General features: G+C 40.8%; 1 protein-coding gene across 3 annotated transcripts in view; it reads right to left on the minus strand.

Moving 5' to 3' along the window:
• Positions 1-4,970, minus strand: part of TNNI3K (TNNI3 interacting kinase) — a 242,231-nt gene extending 237,261 nt beyond the window's left edge. For 2 of the 3 annotated variants that reach the window (XM_058176427.1, XM_058176429.1), the window contains exons 1-2: positions 4,861-4,970; positions 4,092-4,200 (exon numbers count right to left, since the gene is read on the minus strand). In XM_058176427.1, coding sequence (XP_058032410.1) covers positions 4,092-4,200; positions 4,861-4,900 — 149 coding nt within the window. In that variant the 5' untranslated portion in view covers positions 4,901-4,970. Of the gene's footprint in view, positions 1-4,091; positions 4,201-4,635; positions 4,701-4,860 lie in introns of those variants that run through there. The other variant, XM_058176428.1, reaches the window with a different exon arrangement.
• Between the last annotated feature and the right edge of the window lie 16,995 nt (positions 4,971-21,965).

Genomic DNA, 21,965 nt, shown 5'->3' on the forward strand with positions numbered 1-21,965 from the left:
GAAAGTTATACTGGAAGTTACTGCTACTACCCAACACATCCAATAATTTCCTGCAGATGAGTAGCATAGATTTCCTGCCAAAAATAATCCACAAATACACACAATGAAGACAGCTCAGGTCATAGCAAAAGTCAAACTAATTAATTTACTCTCTGAGGTCCCTTCCCTTTCAATATGCAGCATTTAGCTGTATGGTGAAGCCTCGTGTTCCGTGGACTTGCATGTAAATACACTGCATTTTTTAAAACTGTTCAAGTTCACAAATAAATCATCAACCAAAACTTGAATAAAACATAAATGGTAAACAATATGAAAAGCGGGTTTCCTGTTTTGAGGAAAATGGAAAAGAGAAAACTCAAGATAACAGCAGGCGGTCCCGTAAGTACCCGGGCCCTAAGCCATGGAGCGCTTTAAAGGTGGTAACCAAAACCTTGAAGCGCACCCGAAAGACCACAGGTAGCCAGTGCAGACTGCGCAGGAGTGGTGTACCCGGAGCAATGTGGGGCTCCTCAATCACCCAGCGCAGCTGCATTCTGACTAGCTGAAGACCCCGAGTGCACTTCAGGGGTAGCCCCATGTAGAGAGCATTGCAATAATGCAGGCGAGAAGTGACGAGAGCATGAGTGACCGTGCATAAGGCATCCCGGTCCAGAAAGGGGCGCAACTGGCAAACCAGGCGGACCTGGTAAAAAGCTCTCCTGGAGACGGCCGCCACATGGTCTTCAAACGACAGCCATCCATCCAGGAGAACGCCCAAGTTGCGCACCCTTTCCGTCGGGGCCAATGACTCGCCCCCAACAGTCAGCTGCGGCTGCAGCTGACTGTACCGAGATGCCGGCATCCACAGCCACTCCGTCTTGGATGGATTGAGTCTGAGTCTGTTTCTCCCCATCCAGACCCGTACGGCCTCCAGACAACGGGACAGCACTTTGACAGCTTTGCTGGGGTGGCCTGGGGTGGAAAAGTACAGCTGAGTATCATCAGCGTACAGATGATAGCTCACCCCAAAGCCACTGATGACCTCACCCAACGGCTTCATATAGATGTTGAACAGGAGAGGCGAGAGAATCGACCCCTGCGGCACCCCACAAGTGAGGTGCCTCGCGGTCGATCTCTACCCTTATAACTAGAGGAGAACTTACACGAACTGAAGAGGAACCACCTAAAATGATTATTCTGCCCAGAAATGTTAACCCCTTTAACCTTATAGAAGCCATGTCAGTCTACGTGGACAAGCTCTTTGGAAAAAAAAACTAACGGGATGGCTTCCCACCATCTACTATGGCATCTATGGAATTTCTAAAAGCCAAAGAAAGTACAGAAGGATGTATTGATTAATATAGTAATAATCCTGTGCAGTCCCAAATCTCACATCTGAATGTATACCACCATGCAAAGGACAAAAAGCCAAGAATTATGTATGAATGTTATACATTGCAATATGGGTAAGTAGCAAACAAATTTAATAAATCAAATAAAAACAAATGTTTGTGAGACAAGTATTTGTGTGAAGGAGGAAAGTCTATATAGATTTGGTGAATATATATCAAGTCTTATAGTCCTCCACTTTTGACTGGTTATTAAGTGACCTTTTGAAGTTACAACAGACTTCCCCTGGGCTAATTACAAAGATTCAAAGTTCCAATGGCTGCTGCACCCAGTGGTCACATGATCACATTTTGGGTGCTTGGGAACTGACCCACATTTAGGGCCTTTGCAAGGTCACATGATCATATGACCACTAATTAATTTACTCTCTGAGGTCCCTTCCCTTTCAATATGCAGCATTTAGCTGTATAGTGAAGCCTCATGTTCCGTGGACTTGCATGTAAATACACTGCATTTTTTAAAACTGTTCAAATTCACAAATAAATCATCAACCAAAACTTGAATAAAACATAAATGGCAAACAATATGAAAAGCGGTTTTCCTGTTTTGAGGAAAATGGAAAAGAGAAAACTCAAGATAACAGCAGGCGGTCCCGTAAGTACCCGGGCCCTAAGCCATGGAGCGCTTTAAAGGTGGTAACCAAAACCTTGAAGCGCACCCGAAAGACCACAGGTAGCCAGTGCAGACTGCGCAGGAGTGGTGTACCCGGGAGCAATGTGGGGCTCCCTCAATCACCCGCGCAGCTGCATTCTGGACTAGCTGAAGTCTCCGAGTGCACTTCAGGGGTAGCCCCATGTAGAGAGCATTGCAATAATCCAGGCGAGAAGTGACGAGAGCATGAGTGACCGTGCATAAGGCATCCCGGTCCAGAAAGGGGCGCAACTGGCAAACCAGGCGGACCTGGTAAAAAGCTCTCCTGGAGACGGCCGCCACATGGTCTTCAAACGACAGCCATCCATCCAGGAGAACGCCCAAGTTGCGCACCCTTTCCGTCGGGGCCAATGACTCGCCCCCAACAGTCAGCTGCGGCTGCAGCTGACTGTACCGAGATGCCGGCATCCACAGCCACTCCGTCTTGGATGGATTGAGTCTGAGTCTGTTTCTCCCCATCCAGACCCGTACGGCCTCCAGACAACGGGACAGCACTTTGACAGCTTTGCTGGGGTGGCCTGGGGTGGAAAAGTACAGCTGAGTATCATCAGCGTACAGATGATAGCTCACCCCAAAGCCACTGATGACCTCACCCAACGGCTTCATATAGATGTTGAACAGGAGAGGCGAGAGAATCGACCCCTGCGGCACCCCACAAGTGAGGTGCCTCGCGGTCGATCTCTACCCTTATAACTAGAGGAGAACTTACACGAACTGAAGAGGAACCACCTAAAATGATTATTCTGCCCAGAAATGTTAACCCCTTTAACCTTATAGAAGCCATGTCAGTCTACGTGGACAAGCTCTTTGGAAAAAAAACTAACGGGATGGCTTCCCACCATCTACTATGGCATCTATGGAATTTCTAAAAGCCAAAGAAAGTACAGAAGGATGTATTGATTAATACAGTAATAATCCTGTGCAGTCCCAAATCTCACATCTGAATGTATACTACCATGCAAATGACAAAAAGCCAAGAATTATGTATGAATGTTATACATTGCAATATGGGTAAGTAACAAACAAATTTAATAAATCAAATAAAAACAAATGTTTGTGAGAGAAGTATTTGTGTGAAGGAGGAAAGTCTATATAGATTTGGTGAATATATATCAAGTCTTACTCATAATAGATAGTCCTCCACTTTTGACTGGTTATTAAGTGACCTTTTGAAGTTACAACAGACTTCCCCTGGGCTAATTACAAAGATTCAAAGTTCCAATGGCTGCTGCACCCAGCGGTCACATGATTACATTTTGGGTGCTTGGCAACTGACCCACATTTATGGCCTTTGCAAGGTCACATGATCATATGACCACGAATTACATTTTTTTCTGGAGAGTGGCGTTTACTTCTGGTTTCCAGCAAAAACATCCATTGTAGAAAATAAATTTGCTTAACGACTGTGGCATTTGCTTAACACTCACAGTGATTCACTTACCAGCATAACCATTGCAAAAAAGAAGTCAAATTTGTTGAAGTTATGTGGTGAACTGCTTAATGACCAGCACAATTTACAACCATAATTCTGGGCTCAATTACAGTGATTAGTTGAGGACTACCTGTATTGCTATTGCTATTATGTAGTGTGAGGTACACTTAAACAAAGCAAACATCAGATTCTATATTCTTTGTCTAGTTTAGCTTTCTAAGGGTAATTTAATGGCCTCCTTAAACCTAACAATATATGACCATGGAAGTTAATAAGAAATCTGATTAAGAAGGTAATTGTATTAGTATTTTCCTTTTTCTTCTTTTTTTATGCAAAAGGGGAGTTGAGGTTCAAGAAGAGGGATGGGATTTTATGTTAATTAGCATATTTTAGTTTATGATTGTTAGATACGATACCCTGTATTTGCTCTGGGAAGTCGGGGGTGGGGGATGGGGTAGGGAAGGAGGGAGGAGGGAGGAGGGAGGGGAAGGGTTAGGGTTGGGGGAGGGGGGATGTATGGGGGGAAAATCTTGTAAAACTTTTTCAATAAAAAAAAAAGAAATCTGATTCATTATTGTTCTTATACAATTTAATAAACAACTTTCAGAAAACTGTTTACCTGAAAACATGCCTCAGCTCTGTAAGCTCCTTTTCTTTGATTAACAGGTCATCTTCTAATCTTTCAATGATTATAGCATATGCTTCACTAATTTTTTTCTTCCACTCATCTATAGTTAAAAAGAGAAAGGTATACAAATCTTGACAGAAATACCTTCGGTTATCTGAAACCACAATTTTATGTCAAAAATCCCTGATTGATATCTTTTAAATATATATCACAGTTTTCTCTTCCAGGTCAGTAATATGTATTCATATTTATTTACTCAAATAATTGTATTTGAGAAATCAATAATTTAATTATATAATAATAGCTCATTACAAGTTAATATAAATACTGAAAACACAAAGCATGTTTTTTTTTTGAAAATTGGTACTTTTTTTGCATAGCCTGATTTTTATAAAATCTCAGCTAAATCAGTATCAACCTGATATTTATTTACTCAAATAATTCTATTTGAGAAATAAATAATTTAATTATAGAATAATAGACCATTATTATAAATACTGAAAGCACAAAGCATACATTTTTTGAAAATTTGTACTTTTTTGCGTAGCTTGACATTTATAAAACCTCAGCTAAATTAGTATCATCCTGACGAGGCTATCCTTCTCAGCTGAAAGGAAAGTCTGTTTCTGAGTTATGCCATTCTTCATTTAGACTATCAACAATAAATACCTGGCATTTGAACTAAGGAGCAGATTAAACTGAATGATAAATAATGCAGTCGTATTTTTTTTTTTTTTTTTTAAAAAGCAAAAGATATTACCAGTACAAGTTTGCGTTGGTCTAGATTTATAATTTCCCATTTATCCAATGTTTCTTCTTTGTTTCAAGAACGTTCTTGTGCTAAGTAATATGACTCCTTTTCAAGATCACTGACAATCCCACAAAGGAAAAAAAAAAACTTCAATAGTCTTGTGCCTAAAAATAAACCGCGTGCCAAACAGAATGTCATGCAACAATGGCACAGAGAAAAGCAGGGAATACACTATCAAGTATCAAACAAACAGTAAAAAGGTATTTATATGTACTGATAAAATAAACTGCTGTGCTGAAATTACTATCTTTATGTCTCTATTAAATGCATACATCCGCCAGTATGAATCAGCTTCTAATCAGAAATGGAAATGTATGGCTAAACAGCTTTCACAAATTCAGTACATAAGGTAAGCCAGGAGGAGATAAATTTCAGGCTCAATGATTCTAACTTTTTTTAATGAGTTTCCAAAAATTTAGCAAAGCAAGTCAAGTGCAAAGCAAAGGCTTCAGTGGAGAGAGAAAAATACACTAATCTTTGAACAATAAAGTATTTGTTCAGCATTATCTCCTGAAATAATGTAATAACAGTTATAACTAATCCATGCTTGGGTTTTCTCTAACCATTGTTTTTCAACCACCTAATTTCAAGCACAAAAGTTTTAATTGCTTCTGTCCTCACATTGTTAGAAGTTAGAAAACCTTATTCTACTAAGAATTTCCAAGAGACGTATCAGTACAATTTCTACTTAACCTGTTGTAAACACTTTAGATAGGAACATTATGAATGTGGACAGGGGTATTTGCAGGGAGTGTTTAAAAAAAATATGAAGATGACAGCCACAATAGTGCAATCAAAGCTCCGCCTTTTTTTAAAAAAAATGTGTCAATCACACAGATTGTGTCCTAGGTTTGATGGTCACTTTTTTGGCCACAATTAGAGGCCAACCCTGAATAAGGATACTTTCATGAAATCATCAAATGTCAAAGTATCAGCATATTCATCCAGTCTTCTAAACATTACCTTTCTAAGAGAAATCTAAACTTCAATTTCCTCTGTCTGGTAAGGAAATTTAGCAAATCCTGATCATATTCGATGCATCTTGTGAATATAAGACCTTCTAGATTGCCCAGCCAAATGTGGACAGACTGTGATGGAATTTAGAGGAAACATCATTTTTACTAACTTCAAAAATAATTGTTCAGGCATTGCATTATGTTTTTCCTAACTGTGAATCATCTTACCTAATTACTTTCCTACAAGCTCTCAGCTAAGAAGAATGTCAAGGTATAGATGTTCTCAATATTACCTCCACTTTAGGTCATATGATGGAGAAGAGGGACACTTACAAAAGAGAAATTGGCAACATTCACAACCACTGCCTAACTCAGGCGGTTCTCAAACTTGGCAGTTTTAAGATGCATGGATTTCAACACCCAGAATTCCCAGTCACCATGTTTGGAAACATCTAAGGAGATTCTCAGTCATCCAGGTCATGGTTGTCCCCAAAGTGCTTTTTCAAAAGGAACTGACTTTGTTTTTCCTTGAGGACATTTCCCTTCTCATCTGAGAAGTTTCTTTACTTCTAACTGAGTGGTGGAGGATGGAAGGATTTATATTCCTTGTAGTCATTTGCTTGTCAACATTTTTTCATTGAGGCTACTTGAAGGTTTATTTGTAACCTCAGGATCACCTGAATAATGCAAATGGGTATGATGAAAAGATCAGAGGTGAAGAAGCTTCTTATATAAGAAGCCAAATGACCTCAAAACAAACAAACAAACAAACAAACAAAAAGTCCAGTTGCCTTTTGAAAAAGCACTTTTTGGGACATGTTTGCAAAGTTGCTAAGACTGAGAAACATTGGTAACTGCTCCATAGGAACATGCTACCTGTTATGTCCTGCACCGGCAGTGGCGGCCCCTAGTGGTGGAGATGGTTTCTTGTTCTGTTCTGATTGGCTCCCGCTTTTGGAGCTGAATAAAAAGAGGGCTGTCAAAGCAGGCCTGGTCTGCTGGTTGTTGCTGGTCTCTGTGAGTTAAAATAAACGTTATGTGTGAACATCTGTGGAGCCTCAATTATTACGGAACCCACAGAATATAATACTGGCGACGAGGACTGAGGAAAGTACGTGAGTTGCTGAGCTGCTGAGCGAGCCAAAGTGTGAATTTCTCCTCAGAGCTATTCAGATCCCTGGCCTACAGAGCAAACCATGGCATCGCCTCAGAACTTTGTGCCTTTTAACCCAGTGACCGAATCGTGGGAGGCATTTGTAGCCCGTTTTGAATGCTTTCTTATTGCCAATGAATATACAAACCTATCTAGTGAAAGGAAGCGTGCTTATTTCCTGGGTTTCTGTGGGGCAGAAATGTTCGAGACAGCCATGACATTGATGGCCCCCCAGTCAATTCATGCAGGGACTTGGGATGACTTCATGGCTAAATTAAAAAGACATTACGCCCCGACACCCTCCAGAATCGCCCGGCGGCAGCTGTTTTACCATAGGGATCAGGCTGAGGGGGAATCGATAAACCAGTATGTAGCCGCTTTACGTAAAGTGGCGCGCCATTGCGAATTTGTTGATCTGGATGATTACCTTTTGGACCGGCTCGTCAGCGGTGTCCGGGATGAACGCCTCAAGTGGCGTCTCATCGCTAAGCAGGACCTCACATTTCAGATGGCATTAGATGAGGCATGTGCCTCAGAGCTGGCCACCCTCTCATTAGCTGATATGCCTCGAGGGCAGAGCCCACAGATAGCAAAAGGAGCAACAATTCATTTCAACAAAGCTGATCCACTATATGAGGAGGAGGAGGAGGAAGACGCTGTCCATCGCCTTAAAGAGGTTAAGAAACCAAATACTCATGCGGGAGATAGCCTCCCTCTGACTGGCTGTTTTGGGTGTGGGGGAAATCATATGCGAGCCGCCTGTAATTTCAAAGACGCAATTTGCCGCCGTTGCGGCCGACGGGGCCATATTGCCCGGGTTTGCCGATCGGTCCAGCCTGAGAGGGTTCCACAAAAGGGTCCGTCAGCCGGCCTTTCTCTTGGAAGACGACCTCACCTGAGATCCAGGAGGCCGCAGGATGACTGCTATGCCATTTTCCGTGATGAGATGCGAGGAACAAGGATCAGGTGGCGATCTGAGGAACCGATCCAGCAGAAAATCCGAATTTCCGTCCTGATCGAAGGGCGGCCATGCTTGATGGAAGTTGATACCGGATCTGCAACTTCCATAGTCTCCTGGAGCACGATAAAGCGTCTGGTGCCTACTATTGCTAAGAAGCGTCTGAAGCCTTGTGCTGTTATTAAAAGACTATCAGGGACGGCCAATTCCCATTGTGGGTAGTGGGAAATTCAGGGTACAATTCAAGAAATTTGTAGGCCGCCTATCACTGGTAGTTGTAGATGGCTCATTGCCTAGTCTTCTGGGGCTTAATTGGTTCGAAGCCCTGGGTTTGACTATTCAGGGTGTTAACTCGATTGGAGCTAGTCAGCTGGATACACTGGTCAGGGAATTTCCCACTGTGTTCGATGGCCAGTTGGGAAAATATACCGGAATGCCTGTTTCATTTAACTTAGACCCTAGGGTGGTGCCGCAGATTAAAACCGCGCGGGTGCCATTTGCCCTGAAGCCTAGGGTGGATGCAGAATTGGACAAACTCATTGCCCAGGGCGTTTTAGAACCAGTAGATTATGCCCAATGGGAGACCCCCATTGTGACTCCCATTAAGGCGGATGGTTCAATCCGCATCTGCGCGGACTATAGGGCAACCATTAATCGAGCATTACAAGCCCATGCATATCCAGTGCCAGTGGTGCAGCATCTGCTGCACTCCTTGGGGCAAGGATCCATCTTCGCGAGGCTTGACTTAGCACAGGCATACCAACAATTGCCTGTGGATGAGTCCACAGCAGCAGCACAGACGATTGTCACTCACCGAGGCGTTCAAGTGTCGCCGCCTCAATTTGGCGTCAGTGTGGCCCCAGGGTTGTTCCAATGCCTCATGGAACGCCTACTCCACGGAATACCCGGGATGGTGCCATATTTCGATGACGTGTTGGTTTCGGCAGCAAGCACTCCAGAACTGATGTCCAGACTACGCCAGGTGCTAGTTAAGTTCAGGGATGTGGGGCTCAAAGTTAAGAAAAGCAAGTGTGTAGTTGCTGTGCCCCAGGTAGAATTCCTAGGGTTCCTAGTGGATAGGTCGGGTTTACACCCCACTACGGCCAAGACCAAGGCAATCCTTGATGCGCCGAGAACCCGCAAGAAGTCAGAGTTACAGGCATTCCTGGGGCTCTTAAACTTTACGCAATCTTTCTGCCACACAAGGCTTCGTTGCAGAGCCTCCACCGCCTGTTGGATAGCAGGTCCCCGTGGGTTTGGAATGCGAATGCTGCTGCTGCTTTCCAGGCTGTCAAGCAACTCTTGGTGTCTAACGCAGTTCTTACACAGTTCAACGAAAACCTGCCGCTTGTCCTCTCCTGCGATGCGTCTCAGTATGGGGTTGGCGCTGTGTTGAGTCATCGGCTGCCCAACGGGTCGTAAGCCCCGATTGCATTCTTTTCTCGAACCTTGGCTGCCGCGAACGCAACTACTCACAGTTGGATAAAGAAGCATTGGCGTTGGTTGCGGGGTCAAGCGGTTCCATGAGTATCTCTACGGTCGCCTGCTTGAACTTGTTACAGATCACAAGCCGCTGTTGGGGATTTTGGCTGAGATAGACAGACTCCGCAAGTACTATCACCAAGAATGACCAGATGGTCGGTGTTCCTGGCGGCTTATTCCTATTCCCTGGTCTATAGGCCTGGGAAACATTTGGGCTGACGCATGGCCCATTGATGACCAAAGTGGAAGACCCGGCTCCAGCGTCCCATGTTTTTCTGATTGACGGTTCCTCCTTTCCCGTTACTGCTTGTGATATTGCTAGAATGTCTGGCTCGGACAGAGTCATCTCAAAAGTTCTTGATTGGGTTCTCCGTGGATGGCCCCAGGGTCCTGTCAGCCCTGAATTGCAGCCTTATAAGCGAAGGCAGCACAAGCTCTCTACCCAATGGGGTTGCCTCCTCTGGGGCATAGGGTTGTAGTTCCGCCCCCCCCCCTCTGACAGTCCATTCTAGGGACACTTCACTGGGGTCACCCAGGCATTGTTAGGATGAAGGCCCTGGGTAGGAGCTACCTGTGGTGGCCAGGACTAGATAGACATAGAGGCCTGTGTGTCGGCCTGTCACCGGTGTCAAGAGACAAGACCGCTGCCGCCTAAGTCTCCCCCTAGAGAGTGGGAGGAGCCTAGGGGTCCTTGGTCCCGCATCCATATAGATTTTGCGGGGCCGTACCAGGGGCAAGTATTCTTAGTGGTCGTCGATGCTTTCTCGAAGTGGGTGGAAATCGCACTAATGCATTCCACCACTTCAGAAGCCGTCATTAGAACTTTGCGACGGTTGTTTGTAACCCATGGGTTACCCGACCTTGTGGTCTCGGACAACGGGCCACAGCTAACGTCCGCCCACTTTGAGTCATTCTTAGCGGGCCTAGGAATACGCCATGCTCTCATTTCCCCGTTTCATCCGGCCAGTAATGGCCGGGCAGAACGAGCAGTCCGGTCAGTGAAAGAGGCATTGGCCAGGTCGGGCCCAGGGGGCTGGCAGGAGAGGTTGGATGAGTACCTCCTGGGGCAGCATTCCACACCGTGCCCACTTACGAATAAGAGCCCAGCAGAGTTACTCATGGGCAGGCGTTTGAGGACCACACTTGATAGATTGCACCCCCAATACTCACCTAGTCAGCCATTGGACTCCATGGGGGCAAACAGGAGATTTGATTTGGGGGAGGGGGTGTAGGCCGGGAATTCCAGCGGCCACCCCCTATGGTTCCCAGGAAAGATCGTGGGAATCACCGGCCCGTGCTCATACAGGGTCGAGTTAGATGAGGGTAGAGTGTGGCGCAGACATTGTGACCAGCTCAGGGCCCGGCGTCAGGTTGGGGATGGGCAGCTGCCAGAGTGGGGCACTCAGGAAGAGCCAGGAGGTAGCCCAACCCAATCATCCCGGGCAGAGGAGCTAAGCTACAAGGGAATAAGATGCCCAGCCCCTGTACCTGATAACCGAGAGGAAGCCTTGTCTGCTCTGCCGGTGGAGGGGCTAGGGGTCCCTGGGCCGGAGACGTCCCCCACAGAAGAGGCTGAGGAGTTGGGTCAGCCAGTGACCATGGCTACAACGGAGCCACGAAGGTCCAGCCGAATCAAGCGGCGCCCAGCGTATCTCCAGGATTACGATTGTGCAAGCTAGGGGGAAAGAAGTGTTACCCACAGAATATAATACTACCTGATTTTTTTTCCATGAATTTTTTTTCTCTGCAGATCCTAAGAATTTAGCCCATATTCAAATTTCATGTTTGTTTGTTTTTTTGCAAGATTGCCTGCATCCCCTCACCCAGGAGTGAAATCCAGCAGGTTCTAGTTCTGGAGAATTGGTAGCGGAAATTTTGAGTTTGGAGAACTGGAAAATACCAGCTCTGACTGGTCCCAGACTGGGGTGAGAATGGAGATTTTGCAATATCCTTCCCCAGGAGTGAGGAGGGAATGGGGATTTTGCAATATCCTTCCCCTGGACTGGGATGGGAATGGAGATTTTGCAGTAGCCTTCCCCTGCCACGCACACCAAGCCACACCACACCCACCAAGCCACGGCCACAGAACCGGTAGTAAAAAAACTTGGATTTCACCACTGCCCCCACCCCAAATACACATACACCAAATTCTGCTCTGTTTTTATTTATTTATTTTATTTATTTATTTTTCACATTTATATACCGCCCTATCTCCCTAGGGACTCAGGGCGGTTCACAGGCACATAAAAAACGTATAAATACAAACTAAAATAACAAGTAAAAAACTTATTCCATAGCCGAATTGTTAAAAAACAGTATAAATAATAAAACCCATTTAAAACCAGTAAATTTAAAATCTAATCCAGTGCCGCGCAGATGAATAAGTGTGTTTTACAATATTTCTCTTCTAATAAATAGACAGACAACTCCAAATCCCTTTTCCTCATTTCTGCTGTTAGTCAGACAAAGACTACTTCTGCTTTCCAGTGTTAAGTACAATAGAATTATTACATGAAAGAAAAAAAACCCCATATGTTGTATGATCAAGCATGTGTCTCTCAGGAAAGAAGCCTTTTAAAGGTTAAACAAACCTCTTGTGTTCAAAAAAAGGTAGTGCAATCTCCAATCACAATGATTTCTGAGGGGAAAGAAAGGATAAATGCTAGATTATTCTTGCTTGTGGCTAGCATTTGTCTTGATGTAGTCTCCCTGGGATTAAAAACCCAAGATGCACTCTGACAAATATTTAGCCGTCTAACATTTGTTTAAATATCAAAACAGAAGCTACAACTTCCCCCTCCTCCCCTGTAATTCAAGGAATCAGTACTGTATAAAGAATAATTCATTTTTTCTTACTTTTTCTAAAGTTTAAAAAAATAAGCTTTGAATAACGAGGAGAGGAGTCTGCTTAGAATGTTGGAAGAAAATTTCATGTGTTCGTTTCCCAGCTGGGAAGCAGTCACCGATGCTGAGAAGAAATAGACATGAAAGCCAGCTGCCAGAAAAGGGATCCTTTAATTCAGGAAGGCAAGAAAAGTAGTGACACAGCTCGAGTGTTCCTGGCTTGCAAGCAGCTTGGGAGTGTGAATCTGAGCCTTTTATGGTTAATTCCCTTTTGAAGCTCCTGCAGCTTGATGGGTTTATCTGTGTGCCTCTAGTTAAAGTGATTGCACTGGATCCTGCCTTAATGGGTTAATCCCAGTGGTGACATGCACTTACCTTCACTACTGGTTCAGCCCGTGTCTCTTCTGCGCATGCGCAGAGGCTCAAAAATGGGACATAATGCCACTGGTGGTACTGGTTCACGCCAGCGGGATAGATCTGGCTGGATTTCACCACTGGTTAATTCTGTTCCTGGGGCTTTGTCTTTCCTATCCAGGGGGTTAATTCTGCTGGGAAAGAGGAAAAGGGAAGGTCTAGGTTAGTTATTTTTAGCCTAATTCCCTTATCTTAATGGCTCTACTTAAGTGTTCCTTTCAGTTGGTGCTTTTGCCTGGGGTTTTCTTAAAGGGGGAAGGGCTAGTTTGAGTCTCTTGGTACTGTTTTCTGAGGTTTCTGGTGCTATGAGGTTTCTGGCACTCTCCTTTTGGGATACACTTCCCACAAGAATTAATCTTTGCTATGGCTCTACATGACTATAATTATTTAGGTAATCAACTAAACAGATTGCCCAGATTAGTGTCATTCATCCCGTTGGATTATTTCAAAATGAATATCTTTTTTTAAAAAGAACTGTTCTTTCTCATTTTTCCTCAATCTATTCTAATATGACATACCCTTCGGCCAACTTCCTATCCCTTCTTATTTCTTAATTTTAGTTCGACTTCGTCAATTTTATAGGGCGTTATTATATTTTAAATTTGGCCATTTGAATAAGTTTTTTAAGGGTTGTTTTTAGTATTGTATGTATTGTTTCTTTTGTATTTTATTTTGACTGTTCACCGCCCTGAGTCCTTCGGGAGAAGGGCGGTATACAAATTAAAATATTATTATTATTATTATATTAGTTCGACTATTTGCAAAACTTCATATGGTGTAATTCAAAATAACCCCCCCAAAAAAGGGGGGGAAGGAAATTGGGGAAATTAGTTTACATATTTAATTGATTTCTATACTCCTGATACTTGGCCGCATGATTCAGGTGGTATATACTATCAAGAGCAGAATAATCAAGTAAAAACATAGGATTAAAAAATGTTTAAAAAAATTCTATTCTATTCTATTCTATTCTATTCTATTCTATTCTATTCTATTCTATTCTATTCTATTCTATTCTATTCTAAAAGGGCAATCTCAAAAATCAACTCAATTTTATTGCTATTTAAAAAAAAAATATCCTTGACAAAATATAGAAGATAATACAGAGACCTACCAGCTCATTCTATGTTATGTTTAGATGATTTTAATAAAAAAGAAACATGAAGTCAGTACATAGCCATTATTTTCGCTTTGTTTTTATAAAATTTTATTACAAGCCTACCACATGTAGCTATGGTTCTAAACTAGGTTAATGTAATTTTGGTACTAGCTATGAATACAATGTAATGAATTTTGTCTACCATATAACATGAATAATGCTTTGGCTACTTCTAAAAGCTAGGAAAAAGAATGAATTATAAGGAAGATTTTAAAATTTAAGCATATATTCTTTTTTCATATATATGTATATCCTGCCAACCTTTAATCTTCCCTTCCTGTATGTGTATTTAGTCATTTTCTTATTCCAATATTTTATTCATTCATTTATGAATCTTTCCTATACCTATTTCTTATTTCATGCTAGAATATATAGATTAAATATTTAGAATGATGGGGTTAGAAAGCATTAACCTTGATAGTTCCTTGTCATAAAAATGTTCACCTCAGAAACACCAACCATGATAATATGAACTTAAAACATTATACCACTGCCAATTGAAAAAGTCCTTCACTCTTTAATAGCACGTTTCACAAAATATGCAAACCAGCATTTTAGTCAATTACTGCCCATAAACCAAGAGTAGTATGTATTTTTATTATCCCCGTGTAGTTGCTTAGTTGCTTTCTAAACATTTGAGAGGGTGATAGAATGGGAGAAGAAAATGTAACATATATTCAACACTGGTCTGTGTTGCTAGGCAACTTGAAGAGCTATGAATTTAGCATCCAATGCTGATCTATTTTCACTGATTGTATTAGCTTAATCAACAGATTAAAGTGTATTTGCACCGATACAACTGTTGTTAAGGCCAAGACCGTTGCCCCTGGCAACTGTTCCATTTTGCAGTTCAGACCCTCAAGAAGATCACTAGTCATTAAATTTTTATGGTGGATTTTTTTCCAACAGGGTATTTATTGACAAGTTAAATATGTATTGTCTATATTCAGATATTCAGAGACTTACAGCCTTTGATCCAAAGCTTTTTATATCATTCATTTGCATTAACTTTTGACAGGTATTTCTTCATTGAGCTCAGCAAAACTATAGCAAGACCTACAGCAGCTCTTTCTGGTCTCGCTGCTAATGATTATTATTGAAGTAAGTACACAGAACAACACTCAGAACTACCACTTGTTGAATATGTTGACAAGCTTCCAAACAGCTAGAGAACAATATGATCCATTGAATATGGTAATATCTTGATTTTTTTCCTGAATATTAATATCAAGCAAATACCTTATATTTTTTTCTAGGATAATTCTATTCTGAAAAAACATGGCAGAAGGTCTATAAAATAATAAATGATGTAGCAAACACAAAACCAAACCAAACCACCAATATCCAAGTTCTAGGTTTGGGATCATCAAATGAAATGCAGCCCTAATATAAATATTCATTCAAGGAGCACACCGTTAATTTAACATTTAATGTAATACTCTGTTATTAAGTTGCGATTATGGTAATCGGATAAAGACGTGAGCATGGTAACTGCTTTTTCCCCCCTGCTTTATTTTATATTTATCAAGGATAGAATTTACCCACAATAACGGAAAATAAAATCCAAAATCAGAACATTTTTTAATTCTGCCTCCATATCTGCATCTTTTATCACATTTCCCCCAACATCTCATTAGTCACAGCTGGATAATGCCTGGTAAACCAGAGGGGTAAACCACATAATTATTTTGGATATATAATATATTCACAGGCGGTTTGCAAGCCGTCCTTTTGCCTATTGTTCAAAAATCTTCTCACTAATCATTTAATGCACTTTAATTAAAAATAGGCAAGAGTATCATTTGGTGTGATCGTATCTTCAAAAAGGAGCTCACATACACTTCTTTGATAAATTTTTAAAAGTTTCACTGGTTGCTGAAAATACATACCTGGGATATCTAATTTTATAAACAAGCCAAATTAAAACCTCTTTTCAATTTTCATTCTGGGTAAGCAATCCCAAAGTTTTACAGCTCTAGCCAAAGTTGGGAGATAATTGGAGTTTTTAGCACTGAGACTGTCTTTATCAGTTGTATGTAAAGGATATGACATTTTCCTTTATTTTCACTTTATCCTCATTACAATCTAATATACCAACGATCATAATATTGAAATATATTTTAAATACAAGAGATCAGGACATTATATAACTAAACAGGTGTTTGCCTTGTCAAGGTGATGGAAGATAAAAATAAATATGCAAAATCCCCTTCTGTTATTTGTGTTACTACACTAGAAGAATGGCATTTGCATGAGATTTGTCTTCCACATGGCATCCACCAAGCTGATAGAAAATGTCTACTGATGTTGAAAAAAGAAGAATGGAACAAGAAGCTATTTTGTTGTTATATTTATATTTATATATTCAAATCAACTGATTTTTTTTTATAATATTCAACTTAGTTTCAGCATTTTCTAAGTTCTCAGTAGCTTCCTCAATGGCTCTACTTATAGTCTATTTTTCTCTTCTTCTAATACACCTTCATAATTCCCAATTTCTTCTTTAAAAATTTACTAAAATGAGTTAAACCTTTTGTCTAACTACGTACAATTAAATTCCAGCATGCCTAAATGTCTATTTCTTAGAGCAGGTTCTAAAAACCATTCAGGAAAACCTATTTTTATTTCATGACACATATGAAGTTATTAAGTAAAGGAACCTGGCATGAATACAACATTCCGTTTGACTGTATGTATATCTGAAATCATCTATATAATAATGCTTCATAAAAATGTGACCAATCTTCTATATATTTCTTCTGGATGTAAATGTAAATACTTAAGAGAATCAAATCATTATTTCTTGAGGAAGGCAATGATGACATATTTCCTAATGTTATCCTTAGTTTGACTGCATAATCTGATTTTTATACTAATAATGGCACAAGGTCATGCCTGGTTCACATATATCATGGTTTCTTTATTAATTAGAGAGCGGTATGAGCAGACTTTTCTGGAAAAAAATGTTTCATACACAAATTCAAATTGTTTTATAATAGCTTTCTGTTACTTCAGTGGGTAGCAGCACCTGTTCAACATTGTCTGTATTCAAAATAATAATAATAATAAGCAGGATTTGGGCCTGGTTAGTAATTGAACAGGAGATCAGGAGGAATTCCAGGAGTGTAGGCTAACCTGGTTACTTAAAGATCTGAGAAATCATTAGTGATAAATAATTTGGATACTTTGGCCAAGAAAACTGCATTAGTATGTTCATGTGGTCACCAAGAGGTGGGATCAATTCAATTTACTTTACCATATCTGCGTAGTATTAGCAGCAGTGAATTTGTTGACTCAACACTGGAAAAGATGCATTCAGCCCTCTTCATTTAAGAGTAAGTGGTAAGGCAGAAGCAACCTGCCATTGCTAGCAACAATCAACACAGAGTCGAAATGACGGACCAATGGGATAGCATCTTTAGAAGTGGTGTCTTTAGAAGATGTTACAAACTTGTTATTTTGCAGCTGAATCCTAACAAAAGGCTTGCCTCAACACTTTTACCATACAAATATATATCAACAAAACCCTCCTCCCTGTTGCCCTAAATATTTGTATTTTTTTTTATAGACATCAATATTCTCCTTGTAATTTTAACTAGTGGGGGCAGAACAACTGTGTGAGTTAAAGAGACATAAAGGAAATCCAAAGATGGGATGAGCCTTTAACCCTGAAGTGAGATTTAAGAAACATCCTCTGGCTAAATAAAACTGCTGTGCTTACAAAACGTCTGTACTGCAAAGAAGCATGTTAAATGCTCAGAGTGGAAATAATGTTGAACACAGCAAAAGTACTTGCAAACACTTTTAACCCATTCTCTAACTTCATGCACAGCCAAAAACAACTAAAACAACAGTGAGGGACCAAGGTTATATCTATAGCGGGTGTTGCTATCACAGAAATGGCTTCGAATGTATCCTGGTGGATATGGAATTAGATAAGCAGTATGGAATTAGTATCAAAACATTCATGGATAAAATCTATTGTACTAGAAATCCAGTTAAGAGTTTTTATGAATGAATTCATTTTAAAATGGTGACCTGATTGTTTGGGATGGAGGGAGAATGGTTGGATTAATTCTGAATATTTTTATTTGTCACAACAGTATACGCAAACATTGACATAAAACAACAACACATCATATAAACATATATATAAGCAAAAGTATAAAACAACTATATTAATTTGATACAATGAAAGGGAACAATAGGGCAGGAATGGTAGGCACTTTTGTGCTCTTATGCACGCCCCTTATAGTCCTCTTAGGAATGGGTTGAGATCAATAGTAGACAGTTTTTGATTGAAGTTTTTGGGATTTTGAGAAGAGACACTCTCTTCACATTATGTCTGAGACACTCTCTTGATTGTTATTGAAATGCTATTGAAAACAAGCATTTAAATGAAAGTTGTTGCTAGGTATGAAGAGTGAAAAAACCAAGTCATTTTTGTCAATTAATGTAAAAAGTCAACTGGGAAACAATAGATTAATGTGATAAAAGTGATATGCTGTCTGAGTTTGCTTATTCCCAACCTGAATATTTGGAAAGAACACATGTAGTCCTAAAATGTTTTAGGGATTCTGTAATCTTTATTTCAAATGAAACAGGTAGATGCTACTCCCTACCCTCCTCATTTTGTGCTGCTCATGGAAGTTGGACCATGAAGCAATATTAATTTTTAATATCAGCATTCATCATCAACTATTTTTCTAGGTATTGTCAACCTATTTCAGTATTTTATGTAATAGCTAGGGTATATGAGTGTGCACGGAATGATGTGTTTGATTTCAGTTTTTAAATTCTATACAAAAAACACTATAAATCCTTCTTTCCTTTGTGCTTTCTCTTCTTGGTTTATGTAATTATCTAACTGCCTCTGAATGTTAGTCTGAGAGAAATATCCAAAGGATAAAACCATGGGACATGATGAAGGAAGAAAGGTTTAAACCTTTGAATGACACATGATAAAGGATAAGGACAGTTTGGGCAATAAATATTGTTAGTGAGACATTACATCATAGTACAGTTGGCACCAAAGCGTACCAGGAGAAAATTTAGAAAAAAAAATGAATCCTAAGAATTTATTATCTATTATCATGTCACATTCAGTCATAGATTTATACCAGGAAGTATTTGTTCGTCATCCTCAATATTAGTACATATTATGATACGTGTGTTCTAAGGGTTCATTCACTGTTCTAAGGCATGAACGTGCTCTAATAGAAAGGTTCAGTCATGCATAAAGCTTAATGGTTGCATTTAAATATCAGGGTAAACATAACAAACGAAAAACATTCTGGCCTAGTAAGTTGTCTCAGTTTGGTTATTTATGATGTACAGTTAGTAGCTGGCAATCGAGGTATTGAGTCCCTCAAAGCTCCATTTTATCCCTTATGCTTTTTAACATCTTCATGAAGCTGCTGGGAGTGGTCATCCATGGATATCAACTGAAGTGCCATCAATACACAAATGATACCCTGATTTATATTGACCATCAATTGTGTTGTAAATGTTGTACCTTGATGAACGTATCTTTTCTTTTATGTACACTGAGAGCATATGCACCAAGACAAATTCCTTGTGTGTCTAATCACACTTGACCAATAAAAAATTCTATTCTGTTCTATTCTATTCTTTACTTCTCCTTTTCATCTAATACAAGCATAGCCATCGGTCTTCCAAACTAGTGCTTGGGCAGGGTAATGGATTGGGTAACAGCCAATAAACTGGCTGAATGGTGTCCTGCCTGTCCTAGAAGGTCTGCATTGACCTTAAAGGAACAAGTTTGTACTTTGGGATGCTCTTGGATATATTATTTCGCAGATGTGCCTATTAAATCATTATGCCATAAACTGAGCACATTGGACCTCCTAGAAGCTGGGTGCCCTGATAGGCTCTGTGATTGCAGGAGTGAGCCACAGACTAAAAGAGAGATCAAAGGAGTGGTCAGAGTGAGCAAGAGCTACTATGTTTTTACAAGCCAGGCATTAACCATATTAGAAGGATTGGACTGTGAGCTGGCCCTGCTGGGATGCCTGTTGCTGAAGGAGCTGACTGAAAGCCGTGACAGAGAAATGGGCCAGAGGAAAAGATGTGGGTCACTTTTCAAACCTGCTGTTAATCACCTTTATTATGCTGTGGGCAGTGGTGAAATCTGAACTGGTTTACTACAGATTTGCTGGTTGTACATGTGCAAGCATGTGCAGTGCACACCATGCACCAAATGCGAGGTGCGCACAGATGCGTGCAGTGCACCGCCAAAAGGAGACATGGGGTAAGTAGAACAGCGCATGGGTGGTGGTGGTGGTAATCAGCTGTGGCGCCTATATTGGCCAAGTAGGTAGTAAAAAAATGCTTTTAAAAGTAAAAAAAAGGCTCTGACGATTGCACAGCTCAGCTGTGATCGTCAGAGCCTTTTTTTACCTTTTAAAAGCATTTTTTAAAAGAAGTGGCAGGCGGGAAGCGGGCAATTGGGTGGGCATGGGTGGGGTGGGCAGGGATTTTTGCTACCAGTTCTCCGAACCACCCTCCACCATCACTACCAGATTGGCCAATCCGGTCCAAACTGGGAGCATTTCACCCCTGGCTGTGGGCCTTGTGTTGGCTAGAAAAACAGTCAAGGGGCCCACTAGCAGGGGTTTTGCATCTGCTGCATTTCTAACCTTTCCCTGCATGTTCTTCTTTTTGCTACTAGCACCTTTTATCCTGCAGATTCTACTTTCTATCTGGAAAGGTCAGCAAGTCTTTGGGGGCAGTGGGGTACTAGTTGGGAGGGATAGCATCAGAGTGGCAGTGTGCTGGGGGCCTTGCCTCCTGCAGAGCTTTTCTTTCTGTTATCCCCAAAGAAAGGGAAGAGATTATTACTTGCCTCCTGCCTCTTGCTGCCAAGGTTAGGTTCCCTTGTTTGTTTCGTTGTATAACTATCCCTTGGGATGAGAGCCTGAGGAGGAGGTTGCTGGGTCAGATGAATGGAACCCTAGGCAGTGGACGAGAGAGGCTGAGAGGAGTTTTCTATGGATGATAGTGTGAGTGTGTCTGTGTCTGTGTTTGGGTGTGGGTATGAGTGTGGTGGGAGAGTGGGGGAGCTGAGGTAGTGAGTATCCTAATGGCTCTGAACACCAATGGACTTGAACAATTTTTGGGTGCTTGGCTTCCCCTTTTTGGGATGGGTGAAATCACCACTATGGTAGGTCCTGGGCCTTGGAAATTGAGCAGGGTGGATGGAGGAAGATGCAGCCTTAGGGGTGGAAAAGGCAGATCATAGCATTAGGTGGTGACATGCTAAAGGGAGATAGGGCAGGAGTGGACCACACTCAGGGAATATGGGGCCAATGATTGTAATTATCGGGTAAACTCATAAGCAATGAACTTATCCGATTATTATTATTGGGAAATATTCTGCAGTATCAAATTAATTAATCTGTAACCCATAGAAACAAAAATAAATCAATACATTCATCAGTAAATAATTTAACCGATATGAATTAGGAACTAATGAGAGGTAATAGGAAAAATAACAATAGTTCTCTTTATTTATAGACGATGATTGCCTCCAAAATGATAGATACTTCAAGAGTAAGATAAAAAGTTTTAAAGAAGTAATTAAACAGTGTTTAACAGGATGGTGCTTTCTTTAAAATAATGAACAGTTTTCACTCATTAAAGTTACTACAACCCTTAAAAACAAATACTTTTAGATTTTCATAGAAGTCTGAAAAAAATATTTGGATTAGTATATACTAGAAAAATGCTGTGCTGTGGTCCAAAATAGTTCTTCCACATCTTATGCTTTTATTAAGCTTCCAGACAAAACGAGCAAGAGGAGGAAATGAAATCCAGCATAATCATAGCTACACAAATAAATAATATTAGAAAGTGACCAATGATAAATGTGGCAGTTATTCAGTGACAGAAAACAGGCAAGAATGAGCATACCAATCTTTTTTTTTTCAAAAAAACTTCTAGAATCTGTTCAAGGTCAGTAAGGGATAGGTAGCATTGCTCTAAGTTATTGGAAGATTTCATGTTTTTGTAAGAGAAGGAATCATAGGCTATTTATTGAATTGGTACTTGGTGCTGCAGTGCACAGAA

Source organism: Ahaetulla prasina, chromosome 3 (genome assembly GCF_028640845.1).
Source record: "Ahaetulla prasina isolate Xishuangbanna chromosome 3, ASM2864084v1, whole genome shotgun sequence".
Classification (NCBI taxonomy): domain Eukaryota; kingdom Metazoa; phylum Chordata; class Lepidosauria; order Squamata; family Colubridae; genus Ahaetulla; species Ahaetulla prasina.